Source organism: Symphalangus syndactylus, chromosome 6 (assembly GCF_028878055.3).
Source record: "Symphalangus syndactylus isolate Jambi chromosome 6, NHGRI_mSymSyn1-v2.1_pri, whole genome shotgun sequence".
Classification (NCBI taxonomy): Eukaryota; Metazoa; Chordata; class Mammalia; order Primates; family Hylobatidae; genus Symphalangus; species Symphalangus syndactylus.
In genome coordinates this window covers 132,200,933-132,220,325 of record NC_072428.2, presented here as the reverse complement: position 1 = coordinate 132,220,325, position 19,393 = coordinate 132,200,933, and the positions used below count along the sequence as shown (strand labels likewise).

Sequence of the window (19,393 nt, the reverse complement as noted above, 5' to 3'; positions counted from 1 at the left end):
TCCAAGGTGCTGTCCACAAGCCACACATGGCCTTTGAGTGCCTGACATGGGCTAGTCTGAATTGAGATTCACTAGAAATGCAAAATATACACCAGATTTTGAAGACTTAGCATAATTAGAAGATTGCAAAGTATCTCCATTAAATTTTGATTTCAAGGTGAAATGATCATATTTTAGCACATTGGTTAAATAAAATATTATTAAAATTAATTTCACTTTTAAAATATACATTTAAAAATGCATCTACTGGAAGATATGTGTGGCTCACATTACGTTTCCAGTAGACGTATTTTTTAAATGTGCATAGCAGTAGGTCTCAAAGTTTGGTCTCTTGACCTGCAGCATCAGCCTCACCTGGGAGCTTGTTGGAAATGCAGATTCTCGAGGCCGGGCGCGGTGGCTCACGCCTGTAATCCCGGCATTTTGGGAGGCCAAGGTGGGTGGATCACCTGAGGTCAGGAGTTCGAGACCAGCCTGGCCAACATGGTGAAACCCTATCTCTACTAAAATACAAAAAATTAGCTGGGTGTGGAGGCGGGTGCCTGTAATCTCAGTTACTTGTGAGGCTGAAGCAGGAGAATCACTTGAACTCGGGAGGCAGAGGTTGCAGTGAGCCAAGATCGCACCACTACACTCCAGCCTGGGCAACAAGAGTGAAAATCTGTCTCAAAAAAAAAAAAAAGAAAGAAATGCAAATTCTCAGGCTAGGCCCCAGCCCAGGTCTACTGAATTGGAAACCTTAGGGGTGAGGGCCAGAAATCTGGATTTTAAAATGATCTGAAGGAGATTCTGATGCATGCTGCAGTTTGAGAACTACTGCTAGAGAAAATAATTCTAATATTAGAATTAAGTTAATGTCTCTCGTATGAGTTTGCCACAAAGCAGATGCATTTTTCTCAGGGCTAAAGGATGATTCTTTGATGATGTTTATGACCTAGAATACTCATCATTATAGGGAATTCATGGTCCTCATAGATCTAAGGTCACATCCTGGCTTTACCGTCTACTTTCTGACCTTTACCTCTCTACAGGCCTTAGCTCCCTCATCCATAACATGAGGGATTTGGATGAAAAGCTGTTTCAGCCAGGCACAGTGGCTCATGCCTGTAACCCCAGCACTTTGGGAGGTAGAGGGAGGTGGATTGCTTGAGGTCAGACGTTTGAGACCAGCCTGGGAAACATGGCAAAACCCCGTCTCTACAAAAAATACAAAAATTAGCCAGGTGTGTTGGCGCACACCTATAGTCCCAGCTACTTGGGAGGCTGAGGTGGGAAGATGGCTTGAGCCAGGGAGGTGGAGGTTACAGTGACCTGAGATTGTGCCCCGGCACTCCAGCCTGGGTGACAGTGGGAGACCCTGTCTTGAAAAGAAAAAAATGTTTTAATTGTTTCAATGACTTCTATCCATACAGAACTGTAAGTTAAAAACTCCATATTGAGAACCAGAATCTGCAACATGGGCCTTACCTTGACCTGCAGCATGGTTGCTGTGTGATAGATCACGTTCAGGCGGAGGAAGCTGATCTTTGCAGAGAAAGAATCAGAGGCAGCAGCAGCAGCTGACTCAGGGGCCATCAGGAGGGAAAGGTCTGCAGTGATGCTGGTGTTCAGGTACTGAATGTCACTAGCAACATAATTAGGGATGGTGTCATAGTAACAGGTGGGCACTCCAGGAGTAGATGTGTCCTGGAATAACAGGAGAAAGTCTTGCTCAGCCCCTGATACAACACTAAAGCTCTCATTACTGAAGAAGCTGATTAACACAGACTAAGTCTCTGATACATGTCCATGGCTATGGGTTGAATTGTGTCCCCTAAAAAAGATGTTAAGTCCTAACCCCTGATACCTGTAAATGTGACTATTGGGAAGTAGGGTTTCTGCAACGAATAAATTAAGATGAGGTCATTGGGATAGGCCTTGATCCGGTATTACTGGTATCCTTATTAATAAGGAAAATTTGGACACAGAGATAGACATGTACACATGTGACTATGAAGACAGAGAGTGGGGTGATGCATCTACAAGCAAAGAAATACCCTCAAGGTCCTCAGAAGGAACCAGCTCCACTGACACCATGATCCCACTTCTAGACTCCAGAATTTTGAGGGAATAAATTCCTGTCATTCTATGCCACTCAGTTTGTGGTACTCCGTTATGGTAGCCCTAGCAAATGAACACATCCATTTTTTAAACACACACACTGACCTTCTATAATGAATGAACAGTGACGGAGCAGCAGGAAGTTTGATCTGGAGACAGGAGCCTCCAGGCAGGGTTCTACTCCCAGTGTCCTTATTGCTTCCCATGCAATCTAGAGGAAATCACTTGTTCTTTCTAGTTTCCATTTTCTCTATTGTTCAAATAAAGAGGAACAGCCTGACCTTACCCTTTCTGCTTGTGTTCTCCAATAGACAAAACAAGATTGGTTAAAATATGCAATGCATAATGCATACCCAATGTACATTATTATGTTTAAAATTGGGTTTTTAATGATATGGTTGGAGTGGCAATGAGAATGGCAATAAGTTTCTCCTGATTCAGGATATCTGAGGAACATACTGATGACCTATCATGTAGAGTTGGCAAAAGGCATGTTGCACAGTGACCTGGTTTTCTTTAAGCCACAGACATTTGAAAAGTGTTTTCTAGGTGCTTAATTACTTCTGGAACAGTTTTTACAACTTCCTGATCAATGTGGTCATCTGTTTCTGGTCATTTACCTCCCAAAGACACCCCCGCTGCCTACAACTCTCCTTAGAGGCTGTTGGATCATCAGGGTAGCAGTTGAACTTCTCCAGGTCACTGACAGGAAGATTCCACCTAATAGAGAATTCTTGTCCCAGTACCAGTCCTTGCAGATCAGTGATGGTTACCACCTGGGGAAAGAGACAGTCACGGTGACAAAGGAAGGGAGGGAAAGCCACCCAGAAAGAGTTCTTGGTTGGAAGTCTGGAAGTCAGGACAAGGGCATCTATTCCTTCCTCCAAAACCATTTTGCCATGAGATATTCGGAACTTGGCTGATTCCTGGGTTTTCTCACTTCATGGAGTCATTATGGAAGTGTTGGATGGGAAGAGTTTTCATCATGCTAATGAGTGTAGATCACAGGCAGGACTGTCATTGTTAGGCTTACTGTCCTCTGGGTGTGATGCTTATCAATTTAATAAAAGTAGTAATAACAACAATAGCTAAACTTTATGGAGCATTCATACAAGCCAAGCACTGTGATAACCACTTTATAAGCATGATCTCCATTAATCCTAGAGAGCAGTTCCATGCTGTGAATGTTATGACTATCTCCATTTTACAGAACAGAAAACTAAGATACAGAGACACTTAATACCCCACGAGCTGAGATTGGAGCCCCATTCTGCCTAACTCTAGAAATCAAACTCTTATCCTATGCTATATGTCTTGTCAACATGGAAGGGGGCTGATCTAAGAAATAATGAATTTCCCAGAACTTGAAATATTCAACTAACAGTGTAAGGGAATCACTCAGTAAGAGCAAAACTGGATTTCTCCTTGTGTTACTCCACTCACATTTTATTAATGGTATGAAAATAGCCTAAAACGGTAAGAACAAATATCAACTGTTTCTCAAAGAGATTCTCCCTTCAATGAGAGGACCAATGTGTAAATACCCATTGCACAATCTAGTCACTATGTCACAGCTGGGATCAGAGTGTCTCATTTTAACTGTGCCCAGAGAAGGACTTCCTTCTCTCAGGGTTCTGACTCCCGCTATTTTCTTCAGAGCCCTGATACAAACAAAGCAGAGAGGTCTTTCTTTAGCATGCACACGTTTCTCCTGCGTTCTCTCTGTGATGTGTTGGACCTCCCAGCAAGTCAGTTGTGTCTGATTGCCCACGGTTAAAAGAGCAAAGTAGGGCCGGCTGTCAGAGCCAAGGCCTCTGGAAAGGGCCCCGCAGAATGGAAGGATCGCTTACCTTTGTGGAAGCACTGTAGACAACGCTTGGATGGGAGGTGGCGACATTATTCAGTAAGACGGTAAAATTAGCTGGCTGTTTGTCCATTCCCAAGATTGTGATATCTGTAAACATGAGGTTGTCAGTGTCCGTATAATTATTATTTATAATCTTTGCTTGTAGATGGTTCTGGGAGAGGGAAAAAAGTCAGATTAGAAACCAAGTACTTCAGACCCTTATTATCTCTAAATACCAGCCAATGTCTCATTTTCTGAGATCCAAGCTGTTTCCTTTTCTCTGCAGTTTCAAATGTTGCTAGGTCATCATCCCTAGGGAACTCGTTCACTCAGACTCTTATCAATCCTAAATTTTTAAGTAATATTTCATCTTTGCTTTGGTTCACTGGTTCTTTACTGATTCTATTAATGAGAAAATATGTCCCTGACACTGTAGAATTTTCAAGCAGACAAGATAGGTACTCACACAGTAAACAAAAAGATAAGAGCCTCATTGGGACACCAAGTTAAAGACATACACATATACACCAAAAGGGCCCAAGTAATTTTTTTCCTTTTATTTTACTAATAATGATGACAAGAGCTAAGAATATTTGAGTGTGTATTATGTGCCAGGCACTGTGCTAAGCATTTGACATGTATTACTTCATTCAGTTTTCACAGCAGACTATGAGGTTGAAGCTATAATTACTCTCATTTTTCAGATGAGGAGACTGAAGCACAGAAAATTAAATAACTTATTTAGGGAACAAAGGTGACACAGTTGAGCTATGACAAAGAAGGTAGAAATTAAGACTGAAGAAAAAAGTAGCAGTTTGATAATTTAAAAAATTAGAAGTCCCATACATATATGCCCAAATGATTTTTTACAAAGACAGATTTTTTCAACAAAGGTGCTGGGGCAACGGGACATACACAGGTAAAAGGTTGAACCCCAACCTAAATCTTACATATTATATAAAAATTAACTCAAAATATATCACAGACTTAAATGTAAAAGGTAAGACTATATTTTTTTAAATGGGAGATAATATTCAGAATCTAGGACTTGGCAAAGAGATCTTAAACTTGACATCAAAAAGCACAATCTATGAGGAAAATAATGATAAATTAGATTCATCAAAATTAAAAACGTAAATATATAGATGGTAAACAGACATATGAAAAGATGTTAAACATCATTAGCCATCAGAGAAATACAAATTAAAAACACAATGAGCTATAACTACACACCAATCAGAAAAGCCTAAAAAATTAGTGACAACATCAGATGCTGGCCATGATGCAAAGAAATTAGATCACTCATATGCTGCTGGTGGAAGTGAAAATGGTACAGCTATTCTGGAAAACAGTTTGGAAGTTTATTATAAAACTAAACATGCATTACCATAAGACCCAGCAACTGCACTCTTAGACACTTATTAAAGAGAAAAAAAAACTTATTGCCAGGCGTGGTGGCTCACGCCTATAATCCCAGCACTTTGGGAAGCTGAGGCGGGCGGATCATGAGGTCAGGAGTTTGAGACCATCCTGATCAACATGGTGAAACCTCGTCTCTACTAAAAATACAAAAATTAGCTGGGCGTGGTGGCGCATGCCTGTAATCCCAGCTACTCAGGAGGCTGAGGTAGGAGAATCTCTTGAACGCAGGAAGCGGAGATTGCAGTGGGCTGAGATCACGCCACTGCACTCCAGCCTGAGCAACAGAGCAAAACTCTGTCTCAAAGCAAAACAAAACAAAAAAAAACACAAACTTAGGTTCACATCAAAACCTATACATGAATGTTAGTAGCAATTTTAATTTATTTGTAACAGCTCATGACTGGAGCCAACCCATATACTCCTCATCAAGTGAGTGATTTTTAAAAGGTGGTACACACATAACCTGGAACACTACTCAGCAATAAAAAGGAGCAAGCCATTGTCACACACAACTTGGATGGGTTTTGAGGGAACTATGCTGAATGAAAAAGCCAATCTCAAAGGTTGCAAACTGTTTAGTTCTCTTTACAGAACACTCTTGAAAGGACAAAATTACAGAAATGGCGAACAGATGATTGGTTGCCAGGAGCTGAGGAGGGATAGGGGGAGGAAGCAAGTGGACACGCTATTAAAGGGCAGCAGGAGAGATCTTTGTGCTATTGAAATGTTCTCTGTATATCGACAGCATCAATGCCGGCATTCTGGTTTGAAATTGTGCTATAGGTTTATAAGATGTTACCATAGGAGAACCTGGGCAAAGGAGTATATGGGAACTCTATGCTAGTTCTTACAGTTGCATGGCGATCTTTAATTATCTCAAAATAAAAAAAAGTTACTTTAAGATATATATTTTGTATATCTTATATATGTAATAGTATATATATTCTATATCTTAAAGTAGATCCATTTATATATATATAGATATAGATACATATATATATTTAAAAGAAAGGAGAAATAAGAGAGAGAGAGAGACCACTTCAAAAAAAAGTTCTTCCCATACACGGTCAGGCTTCTAAGAAAACCAAGTCAGAATTCCCTCATTTTCTGCTAGCCTTGCTGCTTTTTCTTCTCTCAGTCGCCTTGGGAAATAGATCTGAGGCAAGCGACGTTCTGTATCTTCCAGCCTTTAAAAGCCACTACTTTATACCTGTGCCAAAGGCCAAGTTTTACGTGCTACAAAGGACAGCCATTATGGAAGAACCTTAAAAAGGTGCTATACCACTCGCTAACCCAGCCACACCTCATATACACTTGCAAACCTCAAAAAAGGCACATCTTGGAAGCCAGGACCCATCACATAAAACTCAAAGGCAATGGTTTTTTTTCCAGGAAAAAAAAAGTTCTGCACAGAACTCATACTGGTTTTGTAGCAGCTTATAAGCCTGACACATTAAACACTTTCGTGTTCATTTGATTCCTTTTTGGAATCACGACAGTAAAACCCTGTCTCTGTGGCACATAACCATGTGTCTATATTAAACTAAAAACTCAAAGAGCCTTCCCAGCAAGGAGCATATGCTGTGTGTTCCTCAAACAAAGTACTTACAGAGGTAACAGAGAAATCATATAGAATATACTTCTTTTCAGTTACAGCATCTAAAAAAGAAAGAGGAGTACCCGTTACTATGGGAAGCCAATCAGCCAGGGAGTCCTGCTCTTCTCTTCATTTCATCTGGAATTCCTTTACCAACCATCTAGTTCTGCTCATCTGAGTTCTGTGTGTTTTTTTCAAACTTCTGCAAATATTTCCTGGGCCATTTTCTCTAAATTCACATGTCAGTCTGTGGTATCATTTCGCTGGCATGTAAAACATTTTGATTTGCATTATATGTATCTACATGTGCATTGTATCTATCCTGCTGGATCATGAGTTCCTCGAGGTCAACACAATACATACTAATTCCATGTAGGACAGGATTTTTATATAATCACGTAAGCTCGCGTGAGGTGTTTACATGGAAACCTTACAGTGAAAAGACACACTATACAAATTAGATATTTCTTCCACAAACCAAAGCAGTATTTTCCAAAGCTATTAAAAAAGTGTATTATCTGTTATTAATAATAATATCCAAGGAAGAGAATAATTAAGTTAAATGCAATAATGCCAGTTGCTTTGGTAGAGTCAGTAACACATAATTTGTGCATTTGAAGTCTATTTTAATGCATTGTGCCTGGCTAATGGAATTTTCAGAATGGATTATAACCCATTGACTCTAAGCTACAGATGTAAACGACAGTGCTAATAGGGTTAGTATCATACTGGGCAGTCTATGATGACTAATGTTTAGGGAGAACCACAGTGATCCACAGGGATGGTGCCTTGAGAAAGTCTACCTTTAGATACACCGTCATCCCAGTACAGCTCCCCCTTTGCTTCTCTCTTATAGTCCAAAGCGATGATGAGTCCCAGGGAATTCCTCCGGCTGTAAAAGAGTACTTCCCAGTTTCAGAGAATGTAGACGAGATGGAACTGTGTGAAACCAGCCGCCTTCAGCCCCCAGGGACAGATAATCCAAGAGTCTATACCAGAAACTGAGTAGATGTTGATATTGGGTGGACACATGGGAGCTGGGTGTGGGCAGGCAGCAGGGGTTGATAGTGAGTGGACGTAAAGGGAAGGGTGGACAGAGGCAGTTCCTACTGAAAACTGTTTGGGTTGCAATACATAATACCAACAATTAGCCTTATTAGGTGCTTACCATGTGCCAGGCACTCTTCTAAGTGTCTCACACACATTATCATTTATATTAATTGATTTAACCCTCATAATAACTCTACAAAGTTAAGCTATCATCATCTCCAGTTTACTAATAATAAGCAGAAGCACAGAGAAGTAAGTTACCCAAGGTAAACACATCCAGTATGTAGCCCAAACCAAGGCTTGAACCCAGGTTCTGTAGAATCTGAGCTCTTGACCCTCAAACGATGTTGACTTCCATGTGATAACCTTTATCTCCTATTTAACTCAAATTCTTTCCCACAGTAGGGAATATACCTAAGGACAATTTCTGGCCATAGGGAAATCCTTCTCAGTGATTACTTTGACTAGTCCTATAATCTGATTCAATCTCAAAGTGAAGGACTCTGCAGATGTCCTTAGCAGACTACTGTCTACTAAATAGGGACTAAGATGCCAATTTTGGATCAACTTTGAAAGGAGTAGGGGATGATTACTGATGGGTGACTTACCCCTTGGCTCATCCACAAAAATCCCTATTTGTCTTTCTCATAATGCCCTGCTGCATTAGAGCACCAGAATAGTCATACCTTAGAAGAGTAAGGAGCTTACCTGGCTTCTGTGGTTGTGTTTGGCTTCTGAGTGGGAAATATGTAGCCCCCTCGCAGATGAAGTCCTATCTTATCACCTGGGAGAAGCATATTCACCAACTGTTTCCTCCATGGGATGGCCACTCCCTAATCAGCAACAACAACAAAAGATAGATCACGTAATAAGCTGTTTCAGCTAGGAGAGGCCTTAGGTATCATCTCATTCAGTTGACATATTTTAAAGAAGAGAAAAGCACAGACCCCCAAAGTAAAGTGACTTGCTGAAAGCATATGGGTAGTAGAGGGCAAAGCTGACACTCCAACCCCCTTTATTTATTTACATTACATCAAGGTGTAGCCCACACCTGGGCTTCAGTTTCTAGGCTATCACAGCCAAATGGCAAAGCCTAGTCCTGACAGCTACACAATAGCCAGGTTGATATAATGAATTTCCATAAATCTACTCCAGTTATTCAAATTATTTCATTGTACATTTGGAAAGGCCTTCTGCTATGGTCTGAATGCCTGTGTACCCTCAAAATTTATATGTTGAAACTTAATACCCAGAGTGATAGTATTAAGGGGTGGAGACTTTTGTGAGGTGATTAAGTCATGAGGGAGGAGCAAGGAGGTGCCATCAGTGAAGCAGAGAGGGCCTTCACCAGACACGGAATCTGCCAGCACCTCGATCTTGGACTCCAGAACTGTGAGCAATAAATTTGTGTTGTTTATAAATTACCCAGTGTAAGGTGTTTTTTTGCACTATCCTGAACCAACTAAGATGCATTTCTCACAGAAAAAGGACCACAATCAACTAACTATAAATCTTGTACTATTTTTCTATGGCAAGCTCCCAAGACTGCTGCTTTAGAATCGCCCTCTGCCAGAGGCAGGTCTCTGAGCCAACCAGGGCTGCCTTACTTACTGTCTCATAGTCATACCAGGTGGCATCAGGTATGTATGCTTTCACTTCGTCCACACCCTAGGTAAACAACAACAATGAGTAGCTTTAGCATTCCCCTCTCTACAGTTTACAAAACACCTCCAGGCATCATTGCATGTGCTTATCTGAACAATCCTGAGAGATGGTTGGATCATCCCATTCTACAAAGGAAAACACAGACACATAAAGTTTGAGCAATTTACCCAAAGCAGAATGTAGCTAAAAATGATTTGTTTTGCTCAAAGCTGCTGCACTTTCTAAGAGAAGCAGAGAAAGTCCATTCACTGAGTTAGTCACATAATTTGACAGTTGGGAGGACAGTAAGCCAGCCAGACCCCAGGAAAGCCTCCCAGCAGGGCCACTGGTTGTTTAGCGGGACCTGTCATCAGATGGTGTGGCTAAAACACCAGCTAAAAGGGCCTTTGACATGGGTACATTGGCAATATTTCATGTTTACAACCAGATCAGCATAATCTTTCCTGACCCTTGCCCCACACTTTGCCACTCACCCCTGCTTCCAATCACACTTAATAGGATACACATGGTCCTTCACAGTTGGACTTCAGAACATCGCCTTCCCTTTGCCCAGCACTCCTCTCTCCCTCCCTTCTCGTCTCCACAGGTATTCTCTCTTTGCAGCCCAGCCTAACCCAATCCAAGAGCACACCCACTCTGGACAAAGGAAACTATAGACAGATGTTCAGCACATACACCCCGAAGTATTTAAAGCCATTGTCAATGCTGCAGCCATATGCCTAAGGACTTAGGCTTTAATTTTAAGGCAATTTTACAACATAAAAATTGTTTTGTTTGGTGGGGCAGTGGGACCAAGATTTACTACTTTTTAAAAATTTTCTAAACTTTCATGGTCTCTCTCATTTCTATTCATATTTTGATATAAATGCAATCATAGATACTCAGGAACCAACTTATCCAGCTATAGAACCATGAGGACAAGTGCAATACCCCCTTTCATTGTTTAGATGATAAACATACTTCATATAAAACAGGCGTGATGAGGAGTCCAGGTCCCCATAAGAACTGCTCATGCACATCCCACGTGGCTGAGTCCTGGTAGAACCTAGTAAAAAGGTAGCACAGTGAAGGCAGGTGAAGTCTCCAATACAGGACAACAGCACATTATGTAACAACAAGATCCTAACTAACCTTGCTACCACAAACAAAGTCAAGTGAAACTACAAGCAGAAAGGGAGTCTTTGAGAATCAGGAAACTCACTCGTGTACAAGGGGCCTTGCTACCGTCTCTCCCTGGGTGTGAGCATGGTAGAAAAGGGTATAGAGATAGGGCAGCAAGGTGTAGCGGATGTTCAGATAATGTCTGGAGGAATTCAGCAGCAGGGAATCGGCACCAAAGGCAGCAGGATCCTGGTCCTAGGAGAAAATGGAAGGAATGGCTGAATATTTCTTTCCATCATAGTTCAGAAGTTCTCTTACAGTAAGAAGTTTCCCAGACGAAAGTAGCCAGTTCCTCCAACTTGGAGAACATCAAAGCATTTCTAGAACTGAAAAGATACTGACCCTACTCCTTCATTTTATACATGAGAAAACAATATTAAGGATTATATGACTTTGCCAATGTAGAATTGCAAGCAAGTTGCAGTTTAAATTTGGTGTCTATTGGCCAGGCGCAATGGCTTATGCCTGTAATCCCAGCACTTTGGGAGGCTGCGGCAGGTAGATCACAAGGTCAGGAGATGGAGACCATCCTGGCCAACATGGTGAAACCCTGTCTCTACTAAAAATACAAAAATTAGCTGGGTGTGGTGGCGTGTGCCTGTAATCCCAGCTACTCGGGAGGCTGAGGCAGGAGAATCGCTTGAACCACGGAGTTGGAGGTTGCAGTAAGCCGAGATTGTGCCATTGCACTCCAAACTGGCAACAGAATGAGACTCTGTCTCAAAAAATAAAAAATAAATAAAAATTTTTAAAAAATGGTGTCTGTCTTCTGAGGGCAGTTAGTAGCAGCCCCAGAGTGAAATGGAAGCCCCACAGGGGTTTCCATGGAGATAAAGTGGGACCTGCTCCCTCCAGGTTGCTCCAATTTATTTTATATATTGAGGCTTCTCATAATATTTTATTTGGAAAATAATATAAGTAATACAACTACTAAAAAAAAAAATCCACTGCCTTATAAGCCACATTGCCTGCCACCACGGTCTGTAATCCACCATTTCCTTTCCATGTGCTTGTATGAATTTTAATTTTAACATTTTATGTCCAGTTTTATCTGTAATGTTTCCATCATCAACATTTGTTTTATTTTCCCTATCCCAAAGATTAGTGACCTCTATTTATTCTTTGACATACATTGTGCAAATAAATTACGAAGATGGTTTTTAGCAGATTTTATCCAAAAGTAAAGAAATAACCCTTCAGAAGAAAAATCTAATTTTCCTTGGACCCAGAGATGGAAATTTTCCATCATTGGTCGGCATTCATTTTGTTCATTTTTCACGTAATTTGGAATATGTGAAAGACATACACGTCATCTTTTGACATGTCATCCTATACTGCGTTACTGAGACTGAGTTTTGGATAAAGTTACCTGAACTTTTTTTTTCTTTTGCTCCCTAAGAGGCCCATTTCTCCCCCTCTAAATAGAATGATTCCATGAGACCACTCTATGCCCCCAGTGTAGGGCTCATGAAAACTCTGAGGCCAAACATTAAAGAGAATAACACTCCACAGCCTCCATCACCCTGGTTGTCAACTGACAAAAGTCCAGAGCTGTGCTGCCCACTGTGGTGGCCACGAACCACATGAAGTTATTGAACACTTGAACTGTGTTTATTGAGACTGAGGAAGTAAACTTTCCATTTTATTTGATGATAGTTACTTTAAATATAAATCTTAAAACTGAATCAATGTACATTTTTTTTTCCATTAAACCAACTTTATTGCTTCGGTAGAATTGCATTTTACTTCAACTGCATACAAAAAATCTTAGCATATAAACTGAGATATGCTACAAGTGTAAAATGCATACCAAATTTCGAAGACCTAGTAGAATGAAAAGGATATAAAATAGCTCATTAATAATATTTTGTGTTAAACACAGGTTGAAATGATAATGCTATGTAATATATACACACATATATATGTACACACATTGACCTGTATAAAGTATTTTTAAAATAATGTTCCTGTTTCTTTGTACTTTGTTTTTGTTTTGTTTTGTTTTGAGATGGAATTTTGCTCTTGTTGCCCAGGCTGGAGTGCAATGGCACGATCCTGGCACACCGCAACCTCTGCCTCCTGGGTTAAAGAGATTCTCCTGCCTCAGCCTCCCAAGTATCTGGGATTATAGGCATGGGCCACCACACCTGGCAAATTTTGTATTTTTAGTAGAGACAGTGTTTCTCCATGTTGGTCAGGCTGGTCTCAAACTCCCGACCTCAGGTGATCCTCCCACCTCGGCCTCCCAAAGTGCTGAGATTACAGGTGTGAGCCACAGCACTCGGCCTCTTTGTACTTTTTAAATTTAAACTGACATATGTGGCTCTCCTTATAATTTTATTGAATAGAGCTAGTTTAGTCAAAAGAAAACATGTGCTTAAACCTAGCTTCCTGGGTTATCTGAGTGTTCTTACCTACGTAAGTCTTCTAGGACACAGCTTCATGAAGAGCACCTACCCACCTGCTCCCAGCCACCTGCCTAGACATTTAGAAATAGTTCATCTCTCTCTAGATCACAAGTGGCCAGAAAAGCCCAGGGATAAAATGCTTTGAAGATTTGACTGTTAATCCTTCCTGGGTTAAAGACAAAGTCAAGAGCTGGAGCTAAAATGATCATTAGGAAGTTATTCTAATGAACCTATTAAGAGTTAAACCACTCAATTGGAAATATTTCAACTTAAGATTACTTTATTAAAAGAAAGAACATCTCACCCTACTTGCTTCTGCCATCATCATAAACATCTCCTTAGGGGGGACTTCAAACCCACTTGTATGTACTTGCCCATCAAAAATACTATTTTGGGTGGAAGAGCCTAAAGGTGGAATGAGTCATGAGAGATAGTTGGCAAGTCCTCCAAACTACTCATAGAAAAGTAGAATGTTGTAACAAGGTGAAAGAAATTTTGAGATCACTGACCTAAGCCTCTTTAAATTCTTTCTCCTTGCTCCTCCATACCTATGAGGGATTTCTCTTGTATTAACTGAAATAAAATACCAACAAATTCCAATTGTCCTATCTTATATAAGATAGAACAGAAGTGATGGCAGCACCATATAGAAACTTTAACAAATCTTCTCACTTTGTTGGTGAGTTTCCAAGAATAAAATCTTTCAGTATATACATACCCCTTCCAATGCACCCTCACCTTGATTGATACCCTGCTTTTTAAGGCTGTGATACAAGACTTTTTTATCCTTCTTCTGCAGTTAGTGCCAACCTGTAGTAGTATTTTCCTCAAATCCTCTTTAAGAGCCAGTAGGTTAGCTAATCCAAAAAGTTTCCATCACTTCTCTTGGTGACCTTACCCTGAACCCAGGCCCATTGTGATTCCTTGGTAGTGGATAAAATGCTCCAAGCTGCATCCACCTTCTGCAGAGCTCCTCTGTGACATTGTTGGTATAACCACAGATGTTGGCACCCACCTGGAGAATTAGCACACATACAAGCACTGTGGTCAATGAGAGGCGAAAGCATGCAGTGAGTATTTATATGATAAGAGAAAAGAGAACCTCTTAGTCATATCATCCCATGTTTAAGGAGATCCCAGATTCACAGGGCACATTTCCAGCCAAAGGAGAGAAACAAGATAGAATCCATCACGGACTCACTGATAGTGCAAGCAATGGTCTTTGTGTTGAGGTTATTCCTTAATATTCAGTTCCCAATTTCATACTTTCTTATTTACTAATGCTCTCTTGATGGAATTTTCCTGTGATACTAATACATTTTATTCATGCTGTCTCCTTCCTATCTTCAGAGATTCCACGGATGACAACTCAATGATAAAGTACTACCATTCTATCTTCAGAAGGCAGCTCACGTAACACATAAAAATTGATTTTTCCAATACATATCACCTTGGAACATGCTCCTTGGTTTTTCAGATAATCTCTAAGACTGCTAATTAAACAGAATGTTGCTTTGTCAACAGACAAAGGGTTAAAGTTCCCTGACTGGAAATAAGACTCACCATGGGGATGCCAAACAGGTTGAACTCAAGGATAGAGGGGATAGACCATCGGAGGTCATCCCATGTGGCTGCATTGTCCCCCAGCCAATGAGCAGCAAATTTGCCAGATCCAGCAAAAGTAGAACGGGATAGGATGAAGCTCCTATTATTCATGAAGACGGTCTCCAGCGCTCTGGAAAGGAATACAGCCAGTGGAGCGTGAGGTGGGCTGTGAATGTCTGGGACTCACCTTACAGTAACAGCAGCAATGGACTTTCTAACCAAACTGAGAAAACAACATGAGGGTGTCATAAACTTAGCACTATTTAAGAGCTTCTTTCCCATTTTCGGGTAAGGTTTCAGATCTCATATAAGACAGCACAGATCTCTATATTCTAGCCCCCACAGCAATTTCTCTAGGCTTCCATCCCCCAATTTTGCTTTCTCTATCTGGTTGGATCTGGTTGTGGTCTGGTCCTTTTGGCCAACAGTATATCGGAACCATGATTTGGGTTCTTTGTCCCATCCTCTTTCTAGTGTCCTTCGGTTCCATGAATTTCTGCCATGCATAATCCTGTTCAGCATAGCACCTGCTCCGATGGGAGCTCTGCACCCTCTGCTGGACTAAGAGGAGAGTTCATGCACCAGCTGGTACACCTCTGAAACTTCAGAACTTATTCCTGCCTTCCTCTGAAACTTCAGACTTATTCTTAGCAATTCTCAATGTTAGCAAATTTTAATCTATGCAAAATAAGAGTCATTGAAATGAGTAAGTCTCAAAAGATCGCATCTGATACTTTCTATAAAGTTAAAAACAACATAGAAAATATTATTTTCATTGTATTATATATAAAATATTACATATTATGTAAGACAATATAGAAATGAAAGCAGGCTGGGGGCAGTGGCTCACACCTGTAATCCCAGCACTTTGGGAGGCTGAGGCGGGTGGATCACGAGGTCAGGAGATTGAGACCAACCTGGCCAACATGGTGAAACCCTGTCTCTACTAAAAATACAGAAGTTAGCCAGACATGGTGGTGTGCATCTGTAGCCCCAGCTACTCATACACAGAAGGCTGAGGCAGCAGAATCGCTTGAACCCAAGAGGCAGAGGTTGCAGTGAGCCAAGATGGTGCCACTGCACTCCAGCCTGGGCGACAGAGCAAGGCTCCATCTCAGAAAAAAAAAAAGAAATGAAATGAAAGCAAAGAAATTAAAAGCACAGTATTCAGAATGGTAATTACTTCAGGGGCACGGATGAACATACGGTGGGGTGACCTAGGGTTGGATGTAGGCTGTTTGCCTAGCTTTTATTCTGGACACCTTTTGAATAGGCATTTTATTGAAATGACTCTCCTCTTTTGTTTTTCTCCCCCTGTGGTAAAAAGCCCACATCTTCCATTAGAGTTATAAAATTGAACAATAATACAATTAGAGGACAGTAAGACCTGAGCCACAATTGCTGCTAGCTCTTCACAGGCAAGCTCTTCTTTCCTGCTTTCTAATGCATGGTCTGAGACAAGTGTATCTTTTCCTAAAACCTCTCTCTGCAAATCCTTATTACCAGGCACCAGGCAATTCCTCAAGACACTATCGCAGTCACCAAGACCTCCTCACTTCATTTTCCTAGGGATGTTTGGAGAGTCTATAAATATTGAATGGCTTATAATGGCAAAAAGGAGAAAATTTTGAGATGGAAAACTGCTTCAAGAAAGTAAAGTGCTTCATTCTGACAATTTATTGTCAAAAATAGGGGTAGGTTGAAGGACAGGACTCACTCAACTCCTATGCCCACTTCTACTTTAATGTAGACTGGCCGACACTTTGCTTTTATTACCACTGGCTGCAGGTTTATTATACTCTGCAGTCATCGATCATGAAAGAAACACGTTCAGCTTACACAGAGTGAAACCAAAACAGGGTTGAAGATATCTGCGGTTACAGTTTATTTAGAGGCAGGCTGTTACTATGGTAAAACAGATTAGATAACTGCTGGGTTGCTTTTTTTTTTTTTTTTTTTTTAACATCTTAAAGGAACAGTCTTACTCAGAGGCTTTGTCTTTTCTATCTTTTAGTTTTCTCTTTTCTATCCCCCAGGTCTGGCCAATTTATAATCTGGTTGTGATCACTGAAAGAATCTAGTCTCCTTCGGCTTTCAGCCTAGAGGTAGGAGTAATTTGATTCCTGGTTGGCCCACTGTCCCCAGACTATACTTCCATTTAAGGTTGAGCCAAATATTTATCAGACTTTAGTTCTTCTGATGTCCAGATCCCATTGAATGAACATTTACATTTTTTGATCCACTCCTGCCTCATGCCCAAAGACCAAGTTCCACTTATCTCTACTGTTCTCTGGGAGCATAGGCCATTATGCCTGGCCAGAGAAATTAGAAAGACACCTACTATTTGCTCAATCACAATTACCTTTTAATTATTAACCACAACTATTAGAATATATTAACCAACCCATTCTTGATTTTATAGCAGTTTTACCACATGGAGTCACAGACAAAAAAGCAATTTGAAACTTTCTTCCCCTCCTCCAACCGTTTCTTACTCTTTCTTACCCTGACTACTCACTCTGTTTCCCACTTCTCATTCTTAGACAGAGGCATCTAAGAATAAAATATATCAGAACAGGAGATTATGGGAATACCAATCCAAGTCTCATTTCAGAGATGAGGAAATTGAGTCTTATTTATCCAGTTTATTTCTCAGGAAAAATAGAATAAGAGAGAAAAGACAAAGAAAGAGAAGATAATGAATCAGAAATATATGTCGTTCTTCCTAGAGCTTTTTTTTTTTAACCAAAATACAAACTTTTACATTTTATGGACAAGAACTCTCATCTGGATAATCTAACATAATGCAAAGTCATGAGGACAAAATAGTGCTGGAAAATAACACCGACCCAGTCTCTGCCTCAAAGTCATCAGGTCCCCTAGGTGCTGGGTCCTGCCCTTCCTCGCTCTCTCAGGCCAGGCATTTATCCAACAAAGTGTCTTCAGTACACACACTATTGAGAAGGCTAAGGATATGGGGTGACTTTGCCCTCAAAAAGTTTACAGTCCAGCAGAGAGAAAATTAGCATCTAAAAATTGATACCATGTTTTTTGCATACTAAGCATATTGGAATATAAACAAATGTGGCACAGAAAATGGGAAATAATCTTTTCCTAGAACTGTCAGGAAAGTTTCCAGAATTGAGATCTGAGGTGAGGTTTTATAGATAAGTATATTTTGCAAAATGGACAGGGTAAGGAAGGCCATCTCGTGCAGGGGAAATAGCACATGAAAGGCATGGAAGAACGAATAGCACTTGGATTTGGGAACAAGAAGAAGCTGCAAAGGTGAGAGAAAAATTGTAAGAAAGGGTTAGATTATAAAGTACCTTATAGGTTATGCTAAGAATTTTACTGTATAAAAAATAGCAAGGCACAAATAATTTTACACTGGGGAGAGAAATCAGCAAACTGTGCTTTAGAAAGTTCACTTTGTCAGGAATGTACAGTAGTGCTTTCTAAATTTTAACATACATTCAATACACCCAGGGATCTTGATAAAATGCAAGTTTTGATTACTAAGTTCAGGGTTGAGGTCCAAGTTGCTAATGTTTTCTGGTGATGCTGATGCAGCTGTTCCTTGGACTATGCTTCAGGTAGAAAGGGTAGAGGGTAGGTTACTGGGAGATAAGGGTAAAGTCAGGGAGATTAGGTCTGGGCCTAGTGTGATGATTTGTGTGAGGGATGATGATAACTTAATTAAGAAGTATTAATGGGGGAAAATGGAGGTTGTTACAGAAATGTTTCAAAAGTAACATCAAAAGGATCAAGGACTGATTGCATGTGAGTGCACAAAACGCATAAAGGATGGCTTCATGCTTCTCACTTGGGAGTCTGGGATATAGGGATGCTGTTGCTACCAACCAAGATACAGAATTTAAGAGTTTCAGCCAGGCATGGTGGCTCATGCCTGTAATCCCAGCACTTTGGGAGGCCAAGGTGGGTGGATCACCAGAGGTCGGGAGTTTGAGACTAGCCTGACCAACATGGAGAAACCCCGTCTCTACTAAAAATACAAAATTAGCTGGGAGTGATGGCGCATGCCTGTAATCCCAGCTACTCAGGAGCCTGAGGCAGGAACATTGCTTGAACTTGAACCTGGGAGGTGGAGGTTTCGTTGAGCTGAGATCGCGCCATTGCACTCCAGCCTGGGCAACAAGAGGAACTCTGTCTCAAAAAAAAAAAAAAAAAAAAAAAGAATTTAACAGTTTCAAAAATGATCAGCTACGGTGGGAAGATTAGGTGAAAACAGGTAACAGAGCAAGGTGAATGGTGTTTGAGGTACTATAAAACATCCAAGGAGGGAACGTCAGAAGATAGCTTTGGATATTTGTGTCTAAAAATTAGGGAAACATCCCAGGTATAATTATAGATTTTAAAATCATTAGAATTAATTACAGTGAAAACCATGAAAAGAAATAAATTACTTATAAATTACCTATGTGTTGGCATAGACTGTAAAGAGAAGAGGCCAGAGGATGGATTCCTAAGAATCATCAACAGTGAAAGAGCTGATGGAAAAGATCCAGGCACACAAAT

General features: G+C 40.6%; 1 protein-coding gene across 1 annotated transcript in view; it reads right to left on the bottom strand.

Moving 5' to 3' along the window:
- Positions 1-19,393, bottom strand: part of MGAM2 (maltase-glucoamylase 2 (putative)) — a 108,639-nt gene that overhangs the window by 55,197 nt on the left and 34,049 nt on the right. The window contains exons 15-25 of the mRNA XM_055281470.1: positions 14,813-14,984; positions 14,148-14,264; positions 10,882-11,036; positions 10,641-10,725; positions 9,627-9,683; positions 8,724-8,848; positions 7,769-7,857; positions 6,978-7,027; positions 3,951-4,118; positions 2,721-2,876; positions 1,468-1,686 (exon numbers count right to left, since the gene is read on the bottom strand). Coding sequence (XP_055137445.1) covers positions 1,468-1,686; positions 2,721-2,876; positions 3,951-4,118; positions 6,978-7,027; positions 7,769-7,857; positions 8,724-8,848; positions 9,627-9,683; positions 10,641-10,725; positions 10,882-11,036; positions 14,148-14,264; positions 14,813-14,984 — 1,393 coding nt within the window. The remainder of the gene's footprint in view (positions 1-1,467; positions 1,687-2,720; positions 2,877-3,950; positions 4,119-6,977; positions 7,028-7,768; positions 7,858-8,723; positions 8,849-9,626; positions 9,684-10,640; positions 10,726-10,881; positions 11,037-14,147; positions 14,265-14,812; positions 14,985-19,393) is intronic.